We start from the raw sequence: 22,092 nt of genomic DNA on the forward strand, positions 1-22,092 counted from the left end.
GCTCTGGGAACCTGGGTGCTGTCTCCCTTTTCGTTCTAAGTGGTGCTTGCTGATCTGAGAGAAGGGAGGAAAGGACAGAAATTCAACTCAACCAACAGCTCTGGTCCTGTCTGCCTTGTGTAGGTGTTTTGGTGTTTGTGTCTAATATGGCTGTCTCCAAATAAACACACTAGGTGTGGACAAAAATGCATGAAGGGCTTTAGATGGGGGTTTCACACTTGAAAAACTTCCACCTTTCTCAGCCCAGGATAAGCTGGCAACAAATCCATCTTCCTTCCTCACACCTGAGCCTTGATTTGCCCTCCAAGAGAGGTTATTACGAAAAGGGAGTGCAAAACCTCTGAAACCTTATGACAAATTTTGTATCTATGTATTACTTTCACATATTCTGACCTCCTTCCCCCACAAAAGGTAAGAACCATTGTGCCTAAAGAGTAACCAATTTGTGTCACCTCCGATGTCCCTTAATTCCCCTCAAATCCAATTATATCCAGGGCATGGGGATTAATTCTTGAACTCCCTGGGCCTTAGACCATTCCCAAAGAAAAGAAACGCAACTCCCTAACCTGCCTTTGCTATGTCAGCTACCCAGGGACTTCTGAGAACCCCCTGATATGTCTTAGTCAAAAATCTATCTAGAATGGACACTTTACGCAAGAACATATACGAAGGGCCAATAAACACGAAAAGATACTCAATATCATTAGTCATGGGAGGATGCAAATTAAAGCCTCAATGTGATATCTCTGTATCTCCACTGGAATGGCTAAAATTAAAAAGACTGACAATACTAAGTACTAAAGAGTAATTGGAACAACTGGAACTCTCATACATTGCTGGGGGGTAAGAAGGGAGAGTCCAAAATTGTGCAGCCACTTTAGAGAACAGTTTGACAGTTCTTATAAAGTCAGACATGCACTTATTCTACAAGCAGCAATACCACTCCTAAGTCTTTGTGCAAGAAAAACAGAGGCCCACACAAAGACTTGATCATTTATAGCAGCTTTATTCATAATAGCCCCAAACTGGAAACAAACGTGTACCAACTATGAATGGATAAATTGTGATATATCCATGTATACGATGGCATACTACTCAGCAATGAAAAGGAACAGGCCACTGATCTATGCAACAACATAGGGGACTCTCAAAAGCACTATGCTAAGAAGCCAGACACAAAAGAATACATACTGTATCATTCCATTTACATGACATTCTGGAAAAGACAATGCTATAGTGATAGATCACTGGCTGCCAGGGGCTGGATGTCGGGGGAGGAAATGGACTGTAAAGAGGCACAGGGGAACTTTTGGGAATGGTCACCTAGTTCTGTATCTTGATTGTGGTGGTGGACACATGAGTGAATACATTTGTCAAAATTCATCAAACTGTACATTTAAAATTTTTATTATACGTAAACTATTCATCAGTAAAGCTGATTTTAAAAAAAAACTAGCTGCAGAGCATCAGTTTTGTTTATATATAAAACAGTCTAAACATGGAACCCCTTTGCAAGGATAAAGGATCTTAGACTTGGGGTCAACTCATTGTTTTATGACTTGCTTTGCACATTGGACTCTGGAGTTGTTCCTAATTTCCTACTTCAACTGGCCCTTTTTCAACGGGGAGCAGCTTTTTACATCTTTCCCATCTTAATATGATCTGAGTACTGCAGAGTCCAAATTGGGTCGGTTGTATTTTAGGTGTATTGAATCCACTGCAGTGTGTGGAGCAGATTAGAGGAGAGAGAAGGGAGAGAGAGCTCTGAAACACTGAAATACGGCAGCAGGATGGAGGGAAGGGCCAGGGAGAGACATCTGGGCAGACTTAGGGATGAGATGTGGGAGTATAAAAGAGAACTGTGTTCAAAGAAGTTCCCCAAGCATGGGCTATCAGAGCTTCCATGAGCTCCTTCCAATCTACTAGATCTTTTCACTGAATCGAAAGCTCCTCAAGCACAGGCTTGTGCCTCAACCTAGTTGGCACTCCAACTAAGAGTTATTTAACCGCAGGTGTTCAATTTATACTGGTTGAGTGTCCATTCACCTTCTGACGGACATTTACGTGTTTCCATTTTGAGTTATTTTCCAAAGCTGCTATTTACATTCTTGTCCATTGGGGATGGGGATATGTGCTTTCATTTCTCTTGGGTAAACCGTGGGAATGGAAGTGCTGTGTCATACGGTAGGTTTAGTATATCCATACAACGGGATACCACTCAGCAATAAAAAGGTATGAACTGTTGGTACACACAGTAACATGGGTGAATCTCAACAGACTTATGCTGAGTGAAAGAACTGGGATCCCCCCACCACCAAAAAGACAGCACATACTGTATGAATCCATTTATAAAAAATTCTAGAAAAAGCAAGTTAAATATAGCAACAGAAAGCACATGAATGGTTGAGAGGACAAGGGACAGAGGCACAAGAGATGAGGATTATAAGGGCATGAGGAAACTTTTTGGGGTGATGGATATGGTCATTATTTTTATGGTAGTGATAGTTTCACAGCTGTATACCTACGTCAAAACATCAAATTGTACCTTTTAAACATGTACGGCTTAGAGCATCTCAATTATACCTCAAGGAAGTTGTAAAAAATAAATAGGCCCTCAGTAAATGCATATAGAATGAATGCGGACAGGTATTCAATATTGATTTAAGGACTATAAACCAATATGCTCAATATGTTAGTATAATTTATGTGCAGAAGAAATAAGCGAATAAATATTATGTATTCAATAATTTTAGAATGAATGAATTTGACATATCTATGTCACGCTTATCATGTGCCAGGCACTATCCTAGGCTCTGGGAATAGACTAGGGAACCAGACAAAAATCCTTGTGCTCAAAGAGCGTTAATTTGAGGACAATACACATGAAAAGATAAGTAAAACACATAGTGTGCTCGACAGGTGCTAAAGAGAGAAAAAACTGAGAAGGGAAACAGGAATATACGGGAAGGATGTTGACGTTTTTGAGAGTGTGGCCACCCTCCTTGAAAAGGTGAGGCCTGAGAAAAGACCTAAAGGAAATGAGTGGACCCGGTGGGTGTCTAGAAGAATAAAAAGCAAATGAGCCAGAATTGAATGAAACATCTGATCGGAAGATGAACCAACCAGCAGGAGCACGTTGAGTGCTGGCTGGTGAGGTCGGCTGGGTCCCGGGTCCTCCGGGCCCGCCTGTACTTGCGTTATCCACGAGGAGGCGCTCCTGCGCCCAGCCAGCAGCCGGCTTCGCCGTCGGCCCGTGCGTGGGCACGCGCAGAAACCGCTAGGCGGCGTCGGTTTCCCTTCCCACGCGCGGACGCCGGCGTGGTCCGACGAGGCCTGGGTGCCCGCGCGTGCGCAGAGTCGAGGCCGGGCTGCCCTCGGGGCGGGGCGGAGCGGGGCGGGGCGGAGGCTTGAGGTGATTCCTCAGCCGCGGTGGCGGCTCGGGCTGTGCGGGGAAACCGAAAGTGGGCGGCGGTCGCGGCTGGTGCGCTGGCGGAGACGGCGGCGGGAGCTGGGCCCAGAGGCGCGGGGACGGGCCGTGGGCCCCCGGGACGAGGTGAGCGCAGGTCCTGTCGCTGCGGGCGCGACAGGTGCCGGGCGAAGTCCGACGAGCTTTCGGGCGGGTGCGGCGCACCTGTGTCTCTAGCGGGACAGTGGCTCGGGCGGGACTCGAACGGGCCCGGGGCCGCTTCCCTGCAGCCTCGGGGCGATGCCGTGGTCCCGTCCCCCGGAAAGCGGGCAGGGCGCCGGGGTAGTTGGAGTTCCAGAGCGTTGTGTTTTAAATCTCTGATGGGACCCCTCCTCCGTCCGGTCGGGGCCGGGACGGACGTTCACCGGGAGTCAGCCGGTCGGACCCGCCCGCCGCCTGGGAAACTCGGTGCAGTGGGGGGAAGTACGGCCGTGCGGGTGTGGACAGGGGCGGGAGACGCTGACCGGGAAGTGGTTCCCGGGACCGGCGGGACCGGCCACGGCCGCCGCCTGGAGCCAGAGATGTCAGCGTCCCGGGCTGTTTGAACTCCGGTGTTTTACACCAGGAGCTTTAAGTTCCTTAAAGGCGCGGGCTTCTCTCTATAGACCTGCCCCTGCAGGCCGCTCAAGTAACGCAGGACACAAGACCGTCCGTTCCTCTCAAACCGTGAGCAGCGGGTGGGTACAGAGCCCCAAGCTCTGAAGGAAACACGGATCCGTGAATGAGGTGTGTCTTAACTCTCACCAGGATCCAACAGGATCGTGTTCTCAGCCTCAGCTCCGTGGGAGGAGGCTTGGAGCCCGCACCAGTCTGCTGCCCCATCTGCTGGAGGGGTGTACGAGTTAATACTGTATTTCCATTCATAACCAAGGGTATCGCTCCCAAATAATTTCAAAGAGCAGGAAGAGGAAATACTTATTGTAGAACAAAATCCTGGCCCAAAAGGATTCTGATAACTGCCCTGCAAAACAAACCAAACCACTGATCTAGGTCATATACCCCGCCCCCCACCCCCACCCCCACCCCCACCCCCACCCCCACCCCCACCCCCACCCCCACCCCCACCCCCACCCCCACCCCCACCCCACCCCCACCTTCCATCCCCCACCTTCCATTCCCCACCTTCCATCCCCCAGCCCTCCTACCCACCCCCCATCGTGCAGATGGAAAAATTGCAGAGGAGTGTCCTGTCTAGTGATATGCAACAACTTAATGACAGAAAGTGAAACTTAGACCCAAGTCCCCAGCTGATGTGGGCTGCCTTGATGTGTGTTACTGCCAATAGTGTGGACTTGGCGGACCTGGGTTGGAGTCTCGGCTTGCCTTCTTACTAACTGTGATCTTCAACAGATTACATACTTTCTTTGAGCCTGGTTTTCTATGGATCAAATGGAAATACTTAACTTAGTCTGCAGGCTTTTGTGATATAACTACTGTAAATCCTTTGGCTTCTAATACTCGTCAGGAAATGTCAACGCTTCCTTCCGCCAAACTTCCCATAATTTACATAATGGGATTTCAGTTTCTTGGATGCCCCTGCCTTAAATTCTCTTTATAACATAAAGTGGTGCACGGTGCAGATTTTTGTAGTTCATTCAAACTACACGGTGCAGATTTTTGACATTCATTGAGCATCAGTTAACATGCAAAGTACTATGCTGGGTACAGGGAATTGCTTCTGGGACCTACTGGATTAGAACCCACGTCTCCTGTTCCCAGTCCAGGGCCCTTCCGTGGCACACAGCCTCCTTCTTTGCTAGTTAAATACAGTGAGACTGAGGCAGTGGTTGGTGGTGCCTTCAGATTTCAGTCCCCAGATTGGAAATGAAATGTAATCCCTGCTAATGCCCTTTTAAGTGTACTAGTTGAACATGGCTCAATGAACTATATTGTATTTTGTACCAAGAGATTTAAACTCCTTGAAGGACCTCTCTCTAAATTTTCTGTGCAATGTAATCCAGTTGGAGACTTAATATGAACGTACAGGAAAAATGCTTTATAATCCAACTCTAAGTGCCCACTCTGTTTGATCAAGTGCTATTTTCAAGAACTGAGATTTGACCTAGAGTGAGTGCTTTGCCTCTGGGCACTTTGAGAGTCAGCAGGTAAATACAGGAAGGACAGCCTTGCCTTGGTGCTTGGAGTGAAATCTAATTTGTGTGAATTGGTTTTTCTTTCTTTATGGAAAACCTACTTTCTCTGCACTCGACTCCCACCATTGTGCTTTTAAAAGCTTCATTCTTTTCATTATTTCCCCACTGGGCTAATTTAAAAATTTTTTGTCTTTCAAACAAACTATTTAAACGTAATTTATTTTGTCATTTTTTTTAGCTGAAGATGTGTGTATTTGCTAATTAGCACTTCTGATCAGCACCAGATACTCAGTGTGACCCCAAAGTGAACTCAATATTTTAGCCATGCAGCTTTGTCAGGAGGAAGCAAACCTATGGTTCCCATTAGACCTTTGGACCCTATTTCAAAACTTGAAGAATTCCAAGTTGAGAATCATGGAACTTGTCCACCTTCGTTATCTTCCATATGAAGAAAGAAATTTGGCGTGACTTGCTCACAGGGTTGCAGCTAATTAGTTGCAAAACTAGGATTCCTGAGACCCACACTCCTAACTAAGCTACTTTGCCATCTCTAGTATATAGATTTATAGAAAGCCCTGCTTATATGTTCATAGAATGTCGTTAATGCATGCATAATTTGGAGTTTGAAATTATTATAATAAAGAAAACTGCTTCCTAAAGATACCCTAAGGAAGTATACCACCATCTGAGGGCATTAATTACTATCTTTCCTTTTAAAAAGAGTGAGTAAAGAAGTAATTCAAGTGGTAACAGTAGACAATTGGAGAGAAAAGATAACTTGTTAAACTGTTGCAAGGAGAGAAATGTGAAAGGACCTTTAAAAAGCCTTCCCTCTCTGAGGCTCAGTGTATTGATTCCTAAGATGAGGGGTCTGGGATAAACTAGGTGACGTCTGAAATCTTTTCAGCATATACATTCTGAGTGTAGGGGCGGCTCAGCTTATTGCTAAAAAATAGTGTCTTCAAGGACAAGGGCAGCCAGTGACCACAAGTATATGCCCTGTGGAGATACTGAAAATTGAGTAGCTGACTAAAGAAGGTAAGAGAGATTGCTTGGTGACTTCAATTTACCCTAGTAATTCTTCAGATTTATTTTAGGGGTTTAGTGCCACTCTACAACTCAAATTTATGACATGAAAAATGAATTGAGGAAGATGAACCAAATAGTACAGTTGGAAATAGTTGAGGGAAAAAAAAGAAAAGAGAAACTTAGAGAAGAGAAAGCATAGATGTGAGCCAGATCCGCTTGGCTACCGGTCTTTGGTCACCAGTAGTGAGGAAACTCGGGCAATAGGAAGCAGGTAAAATGCAGATAACTGAGCAAGGGACGATCCATCAAAGGTAAAGGCATGTATCTCAAAGACTCCAAAACCAGGTCCTTCAGAATAAGGCTTTCTCAGGACCATTTTCAGGTGCATTAAAGAGACCAGCTGTGAATTTCCAAGGTACAGTTTTGAGAATTATTTTAGGCTATTGAAATTGTTCAAATCTTGCTTTCCTAAAGGTTGTCATTACCTTCCCCTACTCCTTGCCCTACTTCTTGTACGTTATTAATCGTGTACAAGAACTACTTCTTGTACACGATTAATTATGTAGCAAAGAGAAAAGGGACAGAATGAAAGGATGAAAGGTGTCAATTGCCACCATTGAATTTTTGCAACACTTGGCAATTCTTTTGGAGTTGGAAGCCACACCCTTCAGTCAGAATGTGGCAGATCCCTGTTTCTTGCCACTTTACCGGCTAGTCGCTAAGCATACCTGAGGGTTGCTGTCAGTGTGCCAAATTTACTTCTGAAGCCTACATTTGGAGCAGCTGTCTGAAAGGAAGCCCTAAGTTTGGGAGCCAGAAGACCTGGATTCTGGTTGTGGTTCTGGCCATAAAAGTATGTGAGACCTGGAATATTTCACCCCGGACCTCAGTTTTAAACTGAAGAGTTTGGAGATGGTGTGAAAGTGCCCACTGGCGTTCCATGTGTCTCTCAGCTCCCCGTGCTGAGGTCGGGCCCACCGCCCTCTGCTGCCTTCCTACGCCAGGCAGTGTCCCGGGACATTGTGGGATTACAGTCTGGCAGGGAGTCTCTGCTGCCAGGCTCTTACTGCTGCCAAAGCAGTAAGTGACTTTTTGCCGACTGTTTAGGTGAGACATCTTAGAGAAGATCCAACGGCATTCTTACCAAGCTTGCCAGTTCGTAAGTATGTTAATGAAGCAAGTAAGAAAATCTGGGAAAATTCTAATATTTCAAATTTAGTGCTGTCCTAAAAATTTTGCCAGTACATCAGTGCTGATGTCATTGCAATCTTAGCCATTTAATGCATATATTCATAGGTAGTTTCCTATCCACACAGTGCTTCTAGGAAAATGTTTTTTATTAAGAAACTACTGAATGCCAGGTATTGTGGTTAGCACACATATAACTCTACTTTGGACGCTTGTCATTCAGAAATAGAGGCAAGGAAAGGAGAAGGAAAACGAGTGAGAGGAAGCAAGTGAAAGCCAAGAGCAATATGTTGTAATCTGTTGTGGCCAGTTCCTTCCTTCTTGACTACAGTCTTTGCTAGCTGACCTTGGTCAGGTTTTGAAATAAAAAATACTCGGATTAAATAATTCTCCAGACCCACCTCCGCTTTACTCTGATGTTTAGGATTCTTATTCAGCTCCAGCAGCATCCTTAAGCCCCTTCCTTGTTTAGGGAAACCTTTAAGAATTTTAACCTGAGAACCTGTGGTCTAAAACAGAGATGGCAACCTTATTTCTCCCCACCTAGCCTAACTTACAGCCCACCAGAGCTGGCAGAACATTCGCAGAATAAAAGTAATTTGAATTCTCTTAAACTCTAAATTATATTTGTCACAACATTTTTAGAGAATAGATGTAAGAGGGGAAGAGATTTGGAAGATCAAAATGGCAACTTTAAAAATTTAGGGAGCTACTATAGAGCAACTTCCAAACTTAATTATTTTGGGGAGAGGCCATTGAGACGCTAAGTGTTGAAATTCCCATAACAGGTTTCCTTTTGTTTCTTATGGATGACATCCAAGATGGTAAACTTGATTTTTATAGTTCGAGGAAAGTATTCTTACATACTGTATTTTTTATAAAAGTTTTTTGAGTATAATTGCCATCTTCAGGAAATCTCAAAATATGCCATGATAACCAAGGAATTAACAAAACTTAGAGCATTTTGAAGCAATATAGTAGATTAGAAAATGATAATGATTTTTTAAAGCTTTAGTTGTACCTTTCTTTTTGTTCGAAGCCTAAAGTGATATTGCTTATACGGGAATTGCAAACCAGACTGGAAGAAATTGACGAGCACGAGAACAAGAACTATATCTGAACAAGACAAAAAACCACATTTACCCTTCCAGGTTTTACTGTGCTCAACTGCTCTCCAGCTTTGAGATCCTCAGTCTTACAATCTAAGGGACTGCCCTTCCCTCCAAAAAAATTGTTTGCAAATAGAGAATTATAGTATTCCATGAAAGTAGCATATTTTTAAAAAGGCAGCGGGTAGGAGAAATAGAGGGATACTTAATTCAGATTGCAACCATATGGTCAAACGCTACTTCCCAGTCTTCTCAAGTATAAGGTTCTTTTTGTTATTAGCTTTTTAAAAACTTTGTGATGCCTCACGTACTAGTAGTTGTACTTCTGTCCAGTGGTTGATAAAATTCGTACCTACCAAAAACTGTTGTGAATTCAGTATCGGTATGGGTTTGTGAGTCCCAACAGTTTCTGTACACTGTTTGAAAAACAAGAATATGTGTTAAGTATGAGAACTTACCAGGATTTAAGCATACTTACTGCTCATCAGGAAGTATGGACTCCTTACAGTAATGCAGTGGTCCTAACCTGGGCCCGCTCATGAGAACATTGGCTCAGAGTGGAATGGCCCAGAAATAATGTACCTGATGGTTCTCAACCACAGCTTGGTAACACAATTGGCTGTTTCAATTAGTTTATAACAATCATTAAACTTTGTAAATTTTTAAAATAAACATTATTCCTTTATTAGCTCACATGCATATATTTTAGTGAGGAGGAGAGAAAAGGAGTGGTGTTAGGTAGATGGAGAATTTTTCATTCATTCATTCATTCATTCATTCATTCATTCATTCTGTGTTTATTGAGCTCTCGTTGTGACTTAGGCACTAAGGATTCGGCAATGAACAAAACCTTACAAATCCCTGCTTTCACAAAGCTTACATTCAGGTCGGGGAGACAGATGGTAAAATTAAATGAAGAAGAGTATTCAGTGTGGTGATAAGTATTAAGGAGTAAACCAAGGCAGGGAAGGGGTGTAGGGAGAACTGGGCAGCTAGCAGAACAGTTCTGATTTTGAATAGGATGGCCAAGGAAGGCCTTACTGAGAAGGTGACATCTGAGCAAATACCTGAAGAACGTGAGGCAATGAGCAAGGGCTTCGCACACAGAGGGAATGGCAAGTACAAAAGCCGTCGTGTGAGGATGGCCCAGGCATGTTCCAGGGAAAGCAGGGAGGCCCGCCTGGGGGGAGTGAAGGGAGTGAAAAAAGGGGAAGGAGGAATTAAGGTCAGAGAAGTAGGGTGGGTACAGAGTGTGTGGGGCCCCTTTGACCCCTATGAAAACTTTGGCCTTTCGTCTAAATCAGGAAGCCCCTAGAGGGTTCGGGGCAGAGGAATGAGGTGACAGGATTTATACTCTAAAAGGATCACCCTAGCTGTGATGTGGAGAGTAGATTCTAGGAGGTGAAGTGGAAGCAGAGAGACCAGCTCGGAGGCAGTTGCCCCAATCCAGACAAGAGATGTTGTTAGCGTGAACTAGGGTGATCACCATGGCGGGTGAGCAGTGGGGGAATTGTGGACGTCAGTCGTCCTGCCCGTCTTCATGTATCACGTAGTGGTGGTGATGGTGGTGACGGTGGTGATGGTGGCGGCGGTGGCGGCGCTGGCGGTGACAGGGAGTTGAGAACCACTAACACCAAACCCCTTCATCTTACAGACAAGGAGACAAAGGCCCAGGAGAAGGGATTTGTCCCAGGAAAATAAGTGCTCTTTCCATAGTGGTATTGAACTTAGAGATACAAGCCAGAGGAAGCACAGGCACAACTTCCTGCTATTCCCCATCTCTCCCCCAAATCAAGTCAAAATCAATAAATCAACAACTAGTTGTCAGCAACTTTGCTATTGAAAGAAGTAGTAAACTTCTTTGGGTTTTAACTATGGAGTTTATGATAGTGTTGCATTAGAGACAGTGAAACTGGGAGTTATGTTTGTGGTATGAGCCCGTCTCAGGTCAGACTGGGAAGGGTCATTTAGGAAAAAAACCCAAACAAACAACAATCTAATAAATGAAGATAGGCAAACATGTGGTTACATAGCGTGGGAAAAGTAAAAAATAAGGATGAGCACTTCTGTGCCGCACAGATTAGCAGTCTTTTTTTAAGTTTATTTTATTATCAGTTGCTTACTGTAAATACATACCTTGTATCTACATGAATCGTATCTGAGAGTCTTGGGGCAGGAGGACAGGATAATTAGGAAACAGGCCATAAGATGTCTACTATGTCTTGGCAGAGTCCAGGTTCCAAAAGAAGAAGACACATTTAAAGAGGGTGGGAATTCACTCCTCAGTTTGACATGTAAGATCTTCCATAATCTGACCCCAGTCCTTATTCCTAGTCTGATTTACACTCCTGTCTCTGGTGTGTTCTGGGTTCTAATAAAATCTGCTCCCGCTGGGTTCCCTCTGGGTTCCTGCCTCCAAGTCTCTTTCTCCATGGTGTTTTGTCTTCTATGTTTCTCCTACGTGGAAACCCAGGCTCTCACCTACACTCTCATGGAGAATGACTTGCCTTTTAAAATGCTTGTCACTTTCTACCCTCTGTGTCAGTTAATTGTATTTATATCTCAGTCCCCTGTGCCTCCTACCTAATAAAAATTCAATGAAAATACAAGCATTACAATGGGATACCAAGCAGAATCAGTAACCTCATTTCATAACTGTATTGTTCTTATAAAAAGTCAGAGTTTGAGTTATGTGCAATAATAATAAAATACATTAAACACTATACTAAATAAATAAGGAAATAAAGTGAGATTAGGGAAGTAAGCCTCGGCTTTCCAGCTTTCACTATACTCTGTGGCAATCAGGTTGTTTGGATGGGTGTTTGGGCCTCCCCTTCGCCCCCTTCTACCCCCCTGCCCCCAAGTAAGTGTTCTCTTTGGGAGATCCCGCTGGCAGCTGTTTCAGAGGCAAAATAAGGAAGACAGGGACATTTCAGAGAAACTGCCTGTCTCCAGCTGTCCCTTTGACTTGGAATCCATACCATCCCTATGAGTAGGCCGAGTCTACTGTTGATTTCACACTGTTTTGTTCTCTTCACTCTGCTTACTATCTTTCTTGACTGTTTTATCTATTGTTGTTATTTCTTCAGCGTTTTGTTTTTTGTTTTCATTTTTGTAGTCTTCCACACCTGTAGGCAGGATGATATAATAGAAAGAATGCAGGCTTTGGCACCAAACAGACTTGAACCAAAATCCTGGCTTGCATACATCCTGTGATATCTTGGTTATTTAACTTCCCCGAGCCTTGGTTTTCTCATCTATAGAATGAAAATAATACTTTCCTCCCAGGATTATTATGGATATTACATTTTTTGAAAATAAAATTCTCAGGATGTACACAGAGAAATAAAAATATGTCTACCCAAAGACTTGTACTGTTCAAAGCAACTTTACGTATAATACCCCCAAGTTGGAAGCAACCCAAATGTGTATCAGCATTTGAATGGATAAACAAATAGTGGTGTACCTATACAGTGGAATACTGCTCACCAATAAAAAGGAATGAACTGCTGGTAGGAGCAATAGCATGGATGAAACGCCAAAACACTCGGCGACAATAATCTGTAGTGCCAGAAAGCAGATTGGTGGGCAGACAATGTGTGCATGGGGGAGAGTTGACTGAAAATGGGTACAACTTGAAGGAACTTTGTTTTCAGGTTTATGGAGATATACTTTACACATAGTGAAAGTCACCCTTCTTTTGATTTACAGTTCTTTGAATTTTGACAAAGTTGTATAGCTGTGTAACTATTACCACAGTCTAGATAGAGAATATTTCCATCACCCTCAAAATTGCTTTGCGCTCTCTTTGCAAGCAGTCCGCGCCCTACATCCCCAGTACAAGGCAACTCCTGATAAAATTTCTGTGCCTGTAGTTTTGTGTTTTTGAATGTTACATAAATAGATCCATATAGCATATAATAATGAGTAGGAGTATGGAAGAGAGTGGATATTCTTGCCTTCTTCCGAGTCTTAGGGAGAAATCATTCACTCTTTCACCATTGCATATCATGTTAGCCTTGGGTTTTAACTAGATACTCTTCATCAGGTGAAGGAGGTTCCCTTCTATTCTTATTTTCTTAGAATGATCAGAAACTTTTGTCCAATGTGTTTTTTCATCTATTGATATAATTAAGTAGGTTTTCTCCTTTAGTTTGCTGATACAGTGAATTACATTGATTGACTTATGGATGTTAAACCAACCTTGCATTCCTGGAGTAAATAAATCATAGTTGATCATGATGTGTGATCCTTCTGACATATTGTTGGATTTTATTTGTTAGGAACTTCTGTGTTTATGTTCATGAGGGATATTGGTCTTTTCTTGTAATGTCTTTGTCTGGTTTAGATGTCAGCATAATGCTGGCCTCATAAAAAGAGTTCAGAAGTGTTCCCTTCCCCTCTGTTTTTTGTAAAATTTTGTATAGAAGTGGTATTAATTCTTCCTTAAGTGTTAGGAATAATTTGCCAATAAAGCCATCTGGGCTTTGAGTTTTCCTTGCGTGAAGGTTTTTAATTACAAATTCAGTTTCTCTAATAGATATAGGGATACTAAAGTTATCTTTTTTTTTCTTTTGAGTAAGCTTTGGAATTTGTGTCTCTCAGTGAATGTATCCATTTCATCTAAGTTACCAAATTTAATGGCATAAATTGTTCATAATATTCTTTTAAATGTCTGTAGGATCTGTATTGATGACGTTTTAAAAAATCCTGTTATTGGTAGTTTCTGTCTTTTTTTCCCTTGATTTATTTACCTGGAAGTTGCTCAATTTTATTGATGTTTTCAAAAAACTAGTTTTGTTTTCATAATTTTTTCCTTTTTTCTATTTCATTACTGATCTGTTTCATAATTTCAATACTTATTTTGCTCTCATCTTTATTATTTCCTTCCTTCTACTTACTTTTGGTATAATTTTCATTCTTTTTTCCCTCAAGTTAGTAGATTTATCACTGATTTGAGACCTTACTTCTTTGATTACATAACCATATAATGTTGTAAATTTCCCCTTAAATACTGCTTTAACTGCATCTAGCAAATTTTTACATATTGTGTTTTCATTTTTAAAAAAATATTTTCTGATATTTTTTGGAGCCTTCCTCTTTGACCCTTGGTTATTTAGGAGTATGTCATTAAATTTGCAAATACTTGGGAGTTGTCCACATATCTTTCTCTTATTGATACATAATTTATTTTTGTTTTCTATACTCTTTGTACAGTTTCAGTTATTCTAAATTGGTCAAGGATTGTTTTAGGTCCCAGCATATGTTCTATCTTGCTAAATGCCTTATGTGCTCTTGGAAAGAGTGTATGAGGTGTGATTGAAAAATGCAGTGAATGTTTACATTTAAAAAATTTATTACAGTAAAAGACACATTGCCATTAATTCCCCCTCAAAATACTCCCCCTCACTTCGAACACATTTATCCTATCATTCTTGCCACTTTCTGAAGCAGTTCTGGAGTCCTCTTTCATGAGTGTCTGTACTTCATCTTCCATCATGACAATGCTCCATGTCACACATCGCTTCTGGTATATGGCAATTTCTGTTAAATAAAAACATTGCGGTGTGTCCTCATCCACCTTATTCACCGGATCTGGCACCGAGCAACTTCTGGCTCTTCCCCAAAGTCAAAATGACCACGAAAGGAAAATGTTTTGAATCGATTCAGGACATCAAGGCAGCCACGACAGTGCAACTAAAGACACTCACGAAAGAGTACTTCCAGGACTGCTTCAGAAAGTGGCAAGAATGATGGGTAAGTGTGTTCAAATTGAGGGGCAGTATTTTGAGGGGGGTTAATGGCAACGTGTCTTTTGCTGTAATAAACTTTTTATTTAAACATTCACCGTATTTTTTGATCATGCCTCATATTTATCTAGTCCCTTTTTCTTACCCTTTTATAGATTCTTCTTCCTTTGCCCATTCCTTAAATGACAGCCTTCTATAAAGGTCTACCTTTAACTTTGTTTTTGACTCCCTGGACACCCAAATGCCACGTGTATGCTGAAGACCAACAAATCTCTAACCAGCTCAGACCTCTAACCTAAGGTCCTGGTGAGCATATCTATCTAACTGCCCTGCGAACATCCCAGCCTCCATATGTCCAAAATGAATTCACTCTCTTCCTCTCCTGCAAATCTGCCTCTACCCCGACCTCAGTGTGGGTCATTACTATCCACCATACTTCTAAGCTAGAAACTTGGAACTTCCCTCATCATCCAAAGTTAATAAATTCCTGTTGATTCCACCCCCTAATTACCTCTCAGATCGATCATCTGTTTATTCCCAAGGCCCTGTTTTCAGGTCCTCCACATTTCCAAGCATTCTTAAAGTCAATCTTTCTCCTTCTAACTTATCTTCCCCACTACTGAATAGTGATTTTCCTAAAATGCAGAGCCGATCATTTTATTTTCCTATTCAAAATCCCTCTAAGGTCCCACATTACTTCTGGAGAAAAATGCAAACATATTAGCATAATATAGTAGTCTCTTCTGGGTCTGCCTCTTCCCACCTCTCCTGTCCCTGTGTTTTAGTCCTCAGCTTGGAGTCTTTGTTCAATCACGTCCAGCCACTTAACCGCTAGTGATTCTCAGAACCAGCCGTGTACTTCTCTGTCACCTCTGTGCCTTTTGCACCTTCTGTTCCCTTTACTTGGGGCTGATACCCCTCCCCACCCCACTCTAACACACACTCTCTTCCTCCTTGCCTGACTGACTCCTTCTTGTCCTTCAGGACTCCATTCAGGCCTCCCGTCTTCTGGGAGACATTCCCGATACCTTCCCTCTCCAGGCTTTGTGCCTTTCGGACATCCTCTGTGTTCTCATTGTATTCTATGCTTTTCTCTGCCCTAGCAAGTTATTTCCCTGTATTGTTATAGCACAGAAAGTATTCAGTAACAATTTATGGAATGATCTAGCAAGTGTAATCTCTGAAAATCTATTTGAATTCACAGACTAATGAATCATATCTTGTAACCTTCTACTGTTCTCTTATAGGTGAAGATGCTGGAAGCAGATTTAGTTTCAAAAATGCTGCGAGCTGTTCTACAGTCTCATAAGAATGGAATAGCATTGCCCCGGCTCCAAGGAGAGTACAAATCCCTGACTGGAGACTGGATCCCCTTCAAGCAGTTAGGTTATCCTACGCTAGAAGCCTATCTGAGAAGTGTGCCCGCAGTTGTCAGGATAGAGACCAGTAGATCTGGAGAGGTAAGGAGGTAACTGGGCATGTCAGAAGAGTCAAACCAATTCTTAACTGCCTGTCTGGCACTTCCAATCTCCTAACGGTGAGAGAAGTCAAAGTGAAAAGTGCTGGTTAAGTGGTTTGAGATTGGTAGTGATGGAACAGCATCCACGCACAGCCTAGATGCCAATTACTTTGGTTAACCCCTCAAATTCCTTCCATTGTAAAAATAAGATGTTAACCACATTAAATAAGAAATTTCAAAATGAAAGTTTACCTAGTCTCAACATCCATACAAAATAACTGAACCGGAGACCTTAACTGCTTAAATGTCACACCCACCCCTTATAAACCTGCTACACCTGTTTTTGCCTAGGTCACTAATGATCTCCTGATTGTCAAATCTAGCAGACACTTTTAAATCCTCATCGTTTGACGTCACTCATATCTGTTCTACTATCTGGATCCTAATTGGTCATTCAGCACTTTATTACAGTGCCTTCCCTCCTGTCCACCTGTCTTTAGTCCCTTCTCTCTCTGGCGTGTTCTTGCCTTCACACCAGTATAATCATATTATTCTACAATTTTAAATTCTTTAGTTTCTTTGGAGTAACATTATATATTCATATTCTCTGGAAGAATATTTTACGTATAACAGGCAATTTGGTGATAGTAAGTACATTTTTTTATCGTACATACCGTGACCCAGCAGTTTCACTTCTTGGTATCTGCCCAGTACATACAGTGTAAAAGATATGAACAAACTACCACCTAAAAGACAAACCAAAACACCTACCCCCAAAAAACAGTACGTTTTTCTGAGTACATTTCCATATACATGTAAAGACATAGAACAGGTATGGAGTTTCTCACCAACACTTATAATAGTTGTTCCTCTGTTTGCAGTGGGTAGGGGGAGGCAGTGGATGGAGGAGGAAAAAGGGGCCCAGGATGAGGAGAGTGGTCAAAGGGAAGGTTCACGTAACCTATAATAATTTTTATAAGGAGAAGGTATAAGTTAATTAAATATTATATTAATAATAAAACTTTCTTCAGTATCTCTGATTCTCCCAGACAGATTTAAGCCATCCTTTCTGTCTACTTGGCACCTTGTAATACATCCAATATACTACTTGACACAGTGCTTTCTATTTGCTCTCTTTGTCTCTCTCTTTTTCCTTCATAAGTTTACTGAGGCTGAGAGATTGTTTTTTTCATCCCTAATAGTTGGTGCTTGATAAATATGTGTTGAATGCATGAATGATCAAATGTCTGAATGAATTAATAAATTAATAATGCTTCATATGGTTACTAAGCTATAATTTACTCTTTATTTCTGTATTTTGGACATTTTTAATGTTTCCAGGTTTTGACTATTAGAATAACCCCTACTGTACATATTTGGGTACGTAACTTTTTCTTATTTTGAATTATATTTGTGTAACATTTTCAGGAATAAAAATACTGGGCCAAAGAGTAGGCACATGTTTTGGCTTGTGGTATGAAGCCTCATTCCTTTATGAAGACTTACGCACTAGAATGGGCTTTCAAAATCTTCTAGTCCCAATAGTCTGCATACTTTTTTCAAATATCCTAGATGTCGCACCAACTTTTTAAAAAGATAAAAAGCTGAGCTGCTGCGTTTTAAGCAGGTGCAGAGGGTCCGGGGTCTCTGCTTGCCCTGGACGCTTACACATGCTTGTCAAAGTGAGGCCCCTCCATGGAATCCTATGGCTCCATTGGCCAGTTGGAAAACCCCAGATCTAAGCCCGGTAAAACCCTCCTTTACAGCTGCGAATACTGAGATTACGGAGGTAAATTGATTTGCCCTAAGTCACCCGGCTAATCTGTGCAGTGGCAAGACTATGATTTAGTGGTCTTTGAAAGGTAACACAACATAGCAGTTACATGTACATACTTTGGATTCAGAGAAATAGCCAAGTTGTGTGACTTGGGAAGGTTGCTTAACTTTTTGAGCTTCTGTTTTCCCATTGTATAAAATGGAATAAAATATATCCCACAGATTATATGGGATAATACCTGCAGATCATGGTTTGTTTTGGTTCATTTGTTGATCCCATGGTATCTAGCACACCGTAGATGCTTAATAAATACCTGTTTAAGCAATAAATGAAATTTTCAATTTGAGGAAAGAAGATTATTCAGTGTGCTAGACTGTATTTGATTTCTCTTGTAGAGAACATAATTTTACTCTAACGTTATTAAGGAGAGAGAAACATGAATACTGTGTTTCCCCGAAAATAAGACCTAGCCGGACAATCAGCTCTAATACATCTTTTGGAGCAAAAATTAACATAAGACCCGATATTATATTATGTATTACATTACATTACATTACATTACATTATATCTGGTCTTATAGTAAAATAAGATCGGATCTTATATTAATTTTTGCTCCAAAAGACGCATTAGAGCTGATTGTCCGGCTAGGTCTTATTTTCGGGGAAACACGGTATTTGTGTACAGCTCTATTTGGGACATGGAAACTCACTAAGATCCACTTTTAAAAAATGGCCTCTTGGCACCAGTGAATCTGAGAAATGTTTCTCCTCTCCCTTTGCCTCTCGTTAATAGATGACTTGCTATGCTGTGGCCTGCACAGAAACTGCAAGAATTGCTCAGCTTGTGGCTCGTCAGAGGAGTTCTAAAAGGAAAACTGGGCGGCAAGTTAATTGTCAGATGAGAGTGAAGAAAACCATGCCATTTTTTCTAGAAGGTAAAGATTTTTGACGTACTAAACATTGTAAGCCTGTCTGTGAATACACTGACATATGACATATGGAATTATGGAAATATTGCTTGTGTTCATGATAAACACTTGTATTACTGTTCATATGTCAAGGACGAAATCCTGAAGTTATTATTTCCATTTGAAATTAAGTGAACATGATGAGCATGACTTACTAAATGCAGTGACTTCTCTGTGTGAAATAACTCAAAGTAGATTTTAATTAAACTTATGGCAAAATGTAGTTTTATTCTTTTAGGTTATTTGAGGGAAAGCCTCATCTAGAATGTTGGCTGAACCAAGAACCTATGATTTAATGATTTAATGTCTCATTTTGCAAATCATGCCTTTTAGTATAAATACTCTATTTTCAGAAAAACATGAATTATATAATACACAAAGGTGTTATATAGGCAACCCAGCCTGTGTTTACTGAACACTCATCTCAAGAAGCTTGCAATCAGCTCTAAAACTAAATTCTCAAGAAATATTTCAATGGTAATAGAGTGGAAGCCTAACTGCCACAGTGAGCATTTTGGGTGAGGGAGCAATCATTGTGAGTGAGAATGGCAATGTAGGGCTTTATAGTGGGGAGCCTTGAACCCAGACCTTAAATTAATGGAGAAGAGATGGGAGGACCGAGATGTGGCCGACCGAGTGTGCTGCATTTGTAAGAACATGAGGTAGCTGCCACTGAAGTGTTAATTGATGAGTAGAGGGAAAGTAAATGGCTAGTCTAGGAAATGAAGCCACATTTTGAAGAGCTTCATCTGCTAAATACTCACCAGTCTACTCATCCCTTACTGACCAGTCCTCCAGGGCCAACTTCCTCATGTTCTTACACACTGTTCTGAGAATAGAGACCCACAGAAAACATCTGGACGGGGGAGTGACATAATGAACCTAGGATTCGGGACAGCTAATTGATTCCATTCTGTATGTCTAACTTCATAGGAAAACCAAAAGCAACCCTCAGGCAACCAGGATTTTCTTCGGATTTTTCTGTCAGCAAAAAACCCAATCCAACACTGTTAAGAGACAAAGGAAACTCTCTTGTAGTTAAGTGTGATGTTGAAATGTCACCCTACACGTTACACACAACTGTTGGAAGTGAAGTATTGAAAGATGTTCCCGTGCACAGGCATGTGACCATGTCTCCTAGCAACAGGTATTTTGTTCTTTGTCTGGCTGGAAGGATAACAAATGTTAAAAATGCATGTTCAGGAAAAGAAGGAAATACTTTGTTTTGTCTAATGTAAGTTCATATGTAGTAGAGAAATGCATCATTACTAGTAAGTACACTTTTCCTGGCTGCATGACTGTCATTCTCTGAATATCTCCATTTTATGTTTTCTCCGCCTTTTTGGTAATCTGTCCTTGTGAAATTCATTTTAAAAGCTCTCACAAGTTGTTCTAGGATCTTGTTTCAGCATAACTTACAACTTTTTCTGAACATCTTTCTTATAATTAATTTTGTAAGTTTTAAGTAAAATCTGCTTGATTTGAACATGGCACTGTGCTCCAATGATCATATGATCATACAGTCGCGTAACACATCCAGGCATCAGGATACTAGACTGGCAGTAAGAACACAACCATCAAGTCTTAGTTTGGATGCTGCCTTTCACTAGCCAGGTAAAATAAGTGAAATTATTTCATCTTTTGGGACTGTGGTATCCTCATTTGTCCAATGAAAATGTTAGCTAGGTGATCTCAAATTTTCTTTCTGGCTCTAAATTTTGTGGTTTTATAAGGTAACTCAACTCAGCAAACTACGACCCATGGGCCAAATCCAGCCCATTGCCCATTTTTTAAATAAAGTTTTATAGGAACCCAGCCACATCCCTTTGTTTATACGTTGTCTGTGGTTGCTTTTGCATAACTGCAGAGTTGAATAGTCATACAGAGACAGTAAACAGCTTGGAAAGCCTAAAATATGTACCATGTTTCCCTGAAAATAAGACCACGCCGGACCATCAGCTCTAATGCGTCTTTTGGAGCAAAAATTAATATAAGACCTGGTCTTATATTATATTGATTATATTATATTATATTATATTATATTATATTATATTATACCCAGTCTTTATTTTTTATTTATTTTTAATTTTTTAATATATTTTTTAGACATTTATCATTTATATCCCTCACACAGTGATAACCCCCCTTCCCCCATCTACTACCCCTCTGACATCTCATACAGCCATTACATTTTATATTATGCCCAGTCTTTATAGTAAAATAAGACCAGGTCTTATATTATTATATAGTAAAATAAGACTGGGTCTTATATTAATTTTTGCTCCAAAAGACACATTAGAGCTGATGGTCTGGCTAGGTCTTATTTTTGGGGGAATACTGTATAATACTAAGAACCAGGAAAATGACTTGAATGAGAAGAAACAATCAACAGATACCAACACCAAGATAAATCAAAATGTTGCAATTATCTGACATGGATTTTAAGGCAGCTGTCATAAAAATGCTTTCGGGAACATTGTTTGAAAAAATAGAAATTCACCAAAGGAGTAGAATATAGAAGAAAAGAACCAATTGTAAACTATAGTACTGAAAAATGCAACACTGAAATAAAAAATGCACTGTATTGGTTGGAGCGTGTCCTGTCAACTACAAGGTTGCCGGTTCAACTCCCACCGGTGATGGTGGGCTGCACCCCCTGCAACTGGCAACAGCAACTGGACCTGGAGCTGAGCTGCGCCCTCCACAACTAAGACTGAAAGGACAACAACTTGAAGCTGAACTGCACCCTCCACAACTAAGATTGAAAGGACAACAACTTGACTTGGAAAAAAGTCCTGGAAGTACACACTGTTCCCCAATGAAGTCCTGTAAAAGAAAAAATGCACTGGATGAGCTCAGTATCGAAATGAATATGACAGAAGAAAGAATCTGTAAACTTGAAGGTGGAAAAATAGAAATTACCCAATCTGAAACAGCAAACAGACTTTAAGAAGTCAAACCAAAACAAAACAAAAAAATAGCTTGCAGAGCCTGAGGGACCTATGGGGAAAATAAAAACTAGCAGACCTATGGGGAAAATAAGAAAAATCTAATATTTGTATCATGAGAATCTTAGAAGGAGAAGAGAGAATGGAACTTGACTGAGTATTTGAAGGCACACGGCTGAAAACTTCTTAAATTTGGCTAAGGACATAAACCTACAGATTTAAGAAACAGAGAATCCCAAAGAGGATGAATAGAAAGAAACCCACACCAAGGCACCTCATAATTAAACTTCTGAAAACTAATGACA

At 41.1% G+C, this 22,092-nt stretch overlaps 1 protein-coding gene across 1 annotated transcript in view; it reads left to right on the forward strand.

The window, feature by feature from the left end:
- The first annotated feature begins 3,263 nt into the window (after positions 1 to 3,263).
- Positions 3,264 to 22,092, forward strand: part of TDRD7 (tudor domain containing 7) — a 70,567-nt gene continuing 51,738 nt past the window's right edge. Inside the window, exons 1-4 of the mRNA XM_033123753.1 lie at positions 3,264 to 3,553; positions 15,883 to 16,095; positions 18,665 to 18,806; positions 19,773 to 19,986. Of these exons, the coding sequence (XP_032979644.1) occupies positions 15,889 to 16,095; positions 18,665 to 18,806; positions 19,773 to 19,986 (563 nt within the window). The 5' untranslated portion in view covers positions 3,264 to 3,553; positions 15,883 to 15,888. The remainder of the gene's footprint in view (positions 3,554 to 15,882; positions 16,096 to 18,664; positions 18,807 to 19,772; positions 19,987 to 22,092) is intronic.

The sequence above is a fragment of the Rhinolophus ferrumequinum genome, chromosome 12, assembly GCF_004115265.2.
Source record: "Rhinolophus ferrumequinum isolate MPI-CBG mRhiFer1 chromosome 12, mRhiFer1_v1.p, whole genome shotgun sequence".
NCBI classification, from domain to species: domain Eukaryota; kingdom Metazoa; phylum Chordata; class Mammalia; order Chiroptera; family Rhinolophidae; genus Rhinolophus; species Rhinolophus ferrumequinum.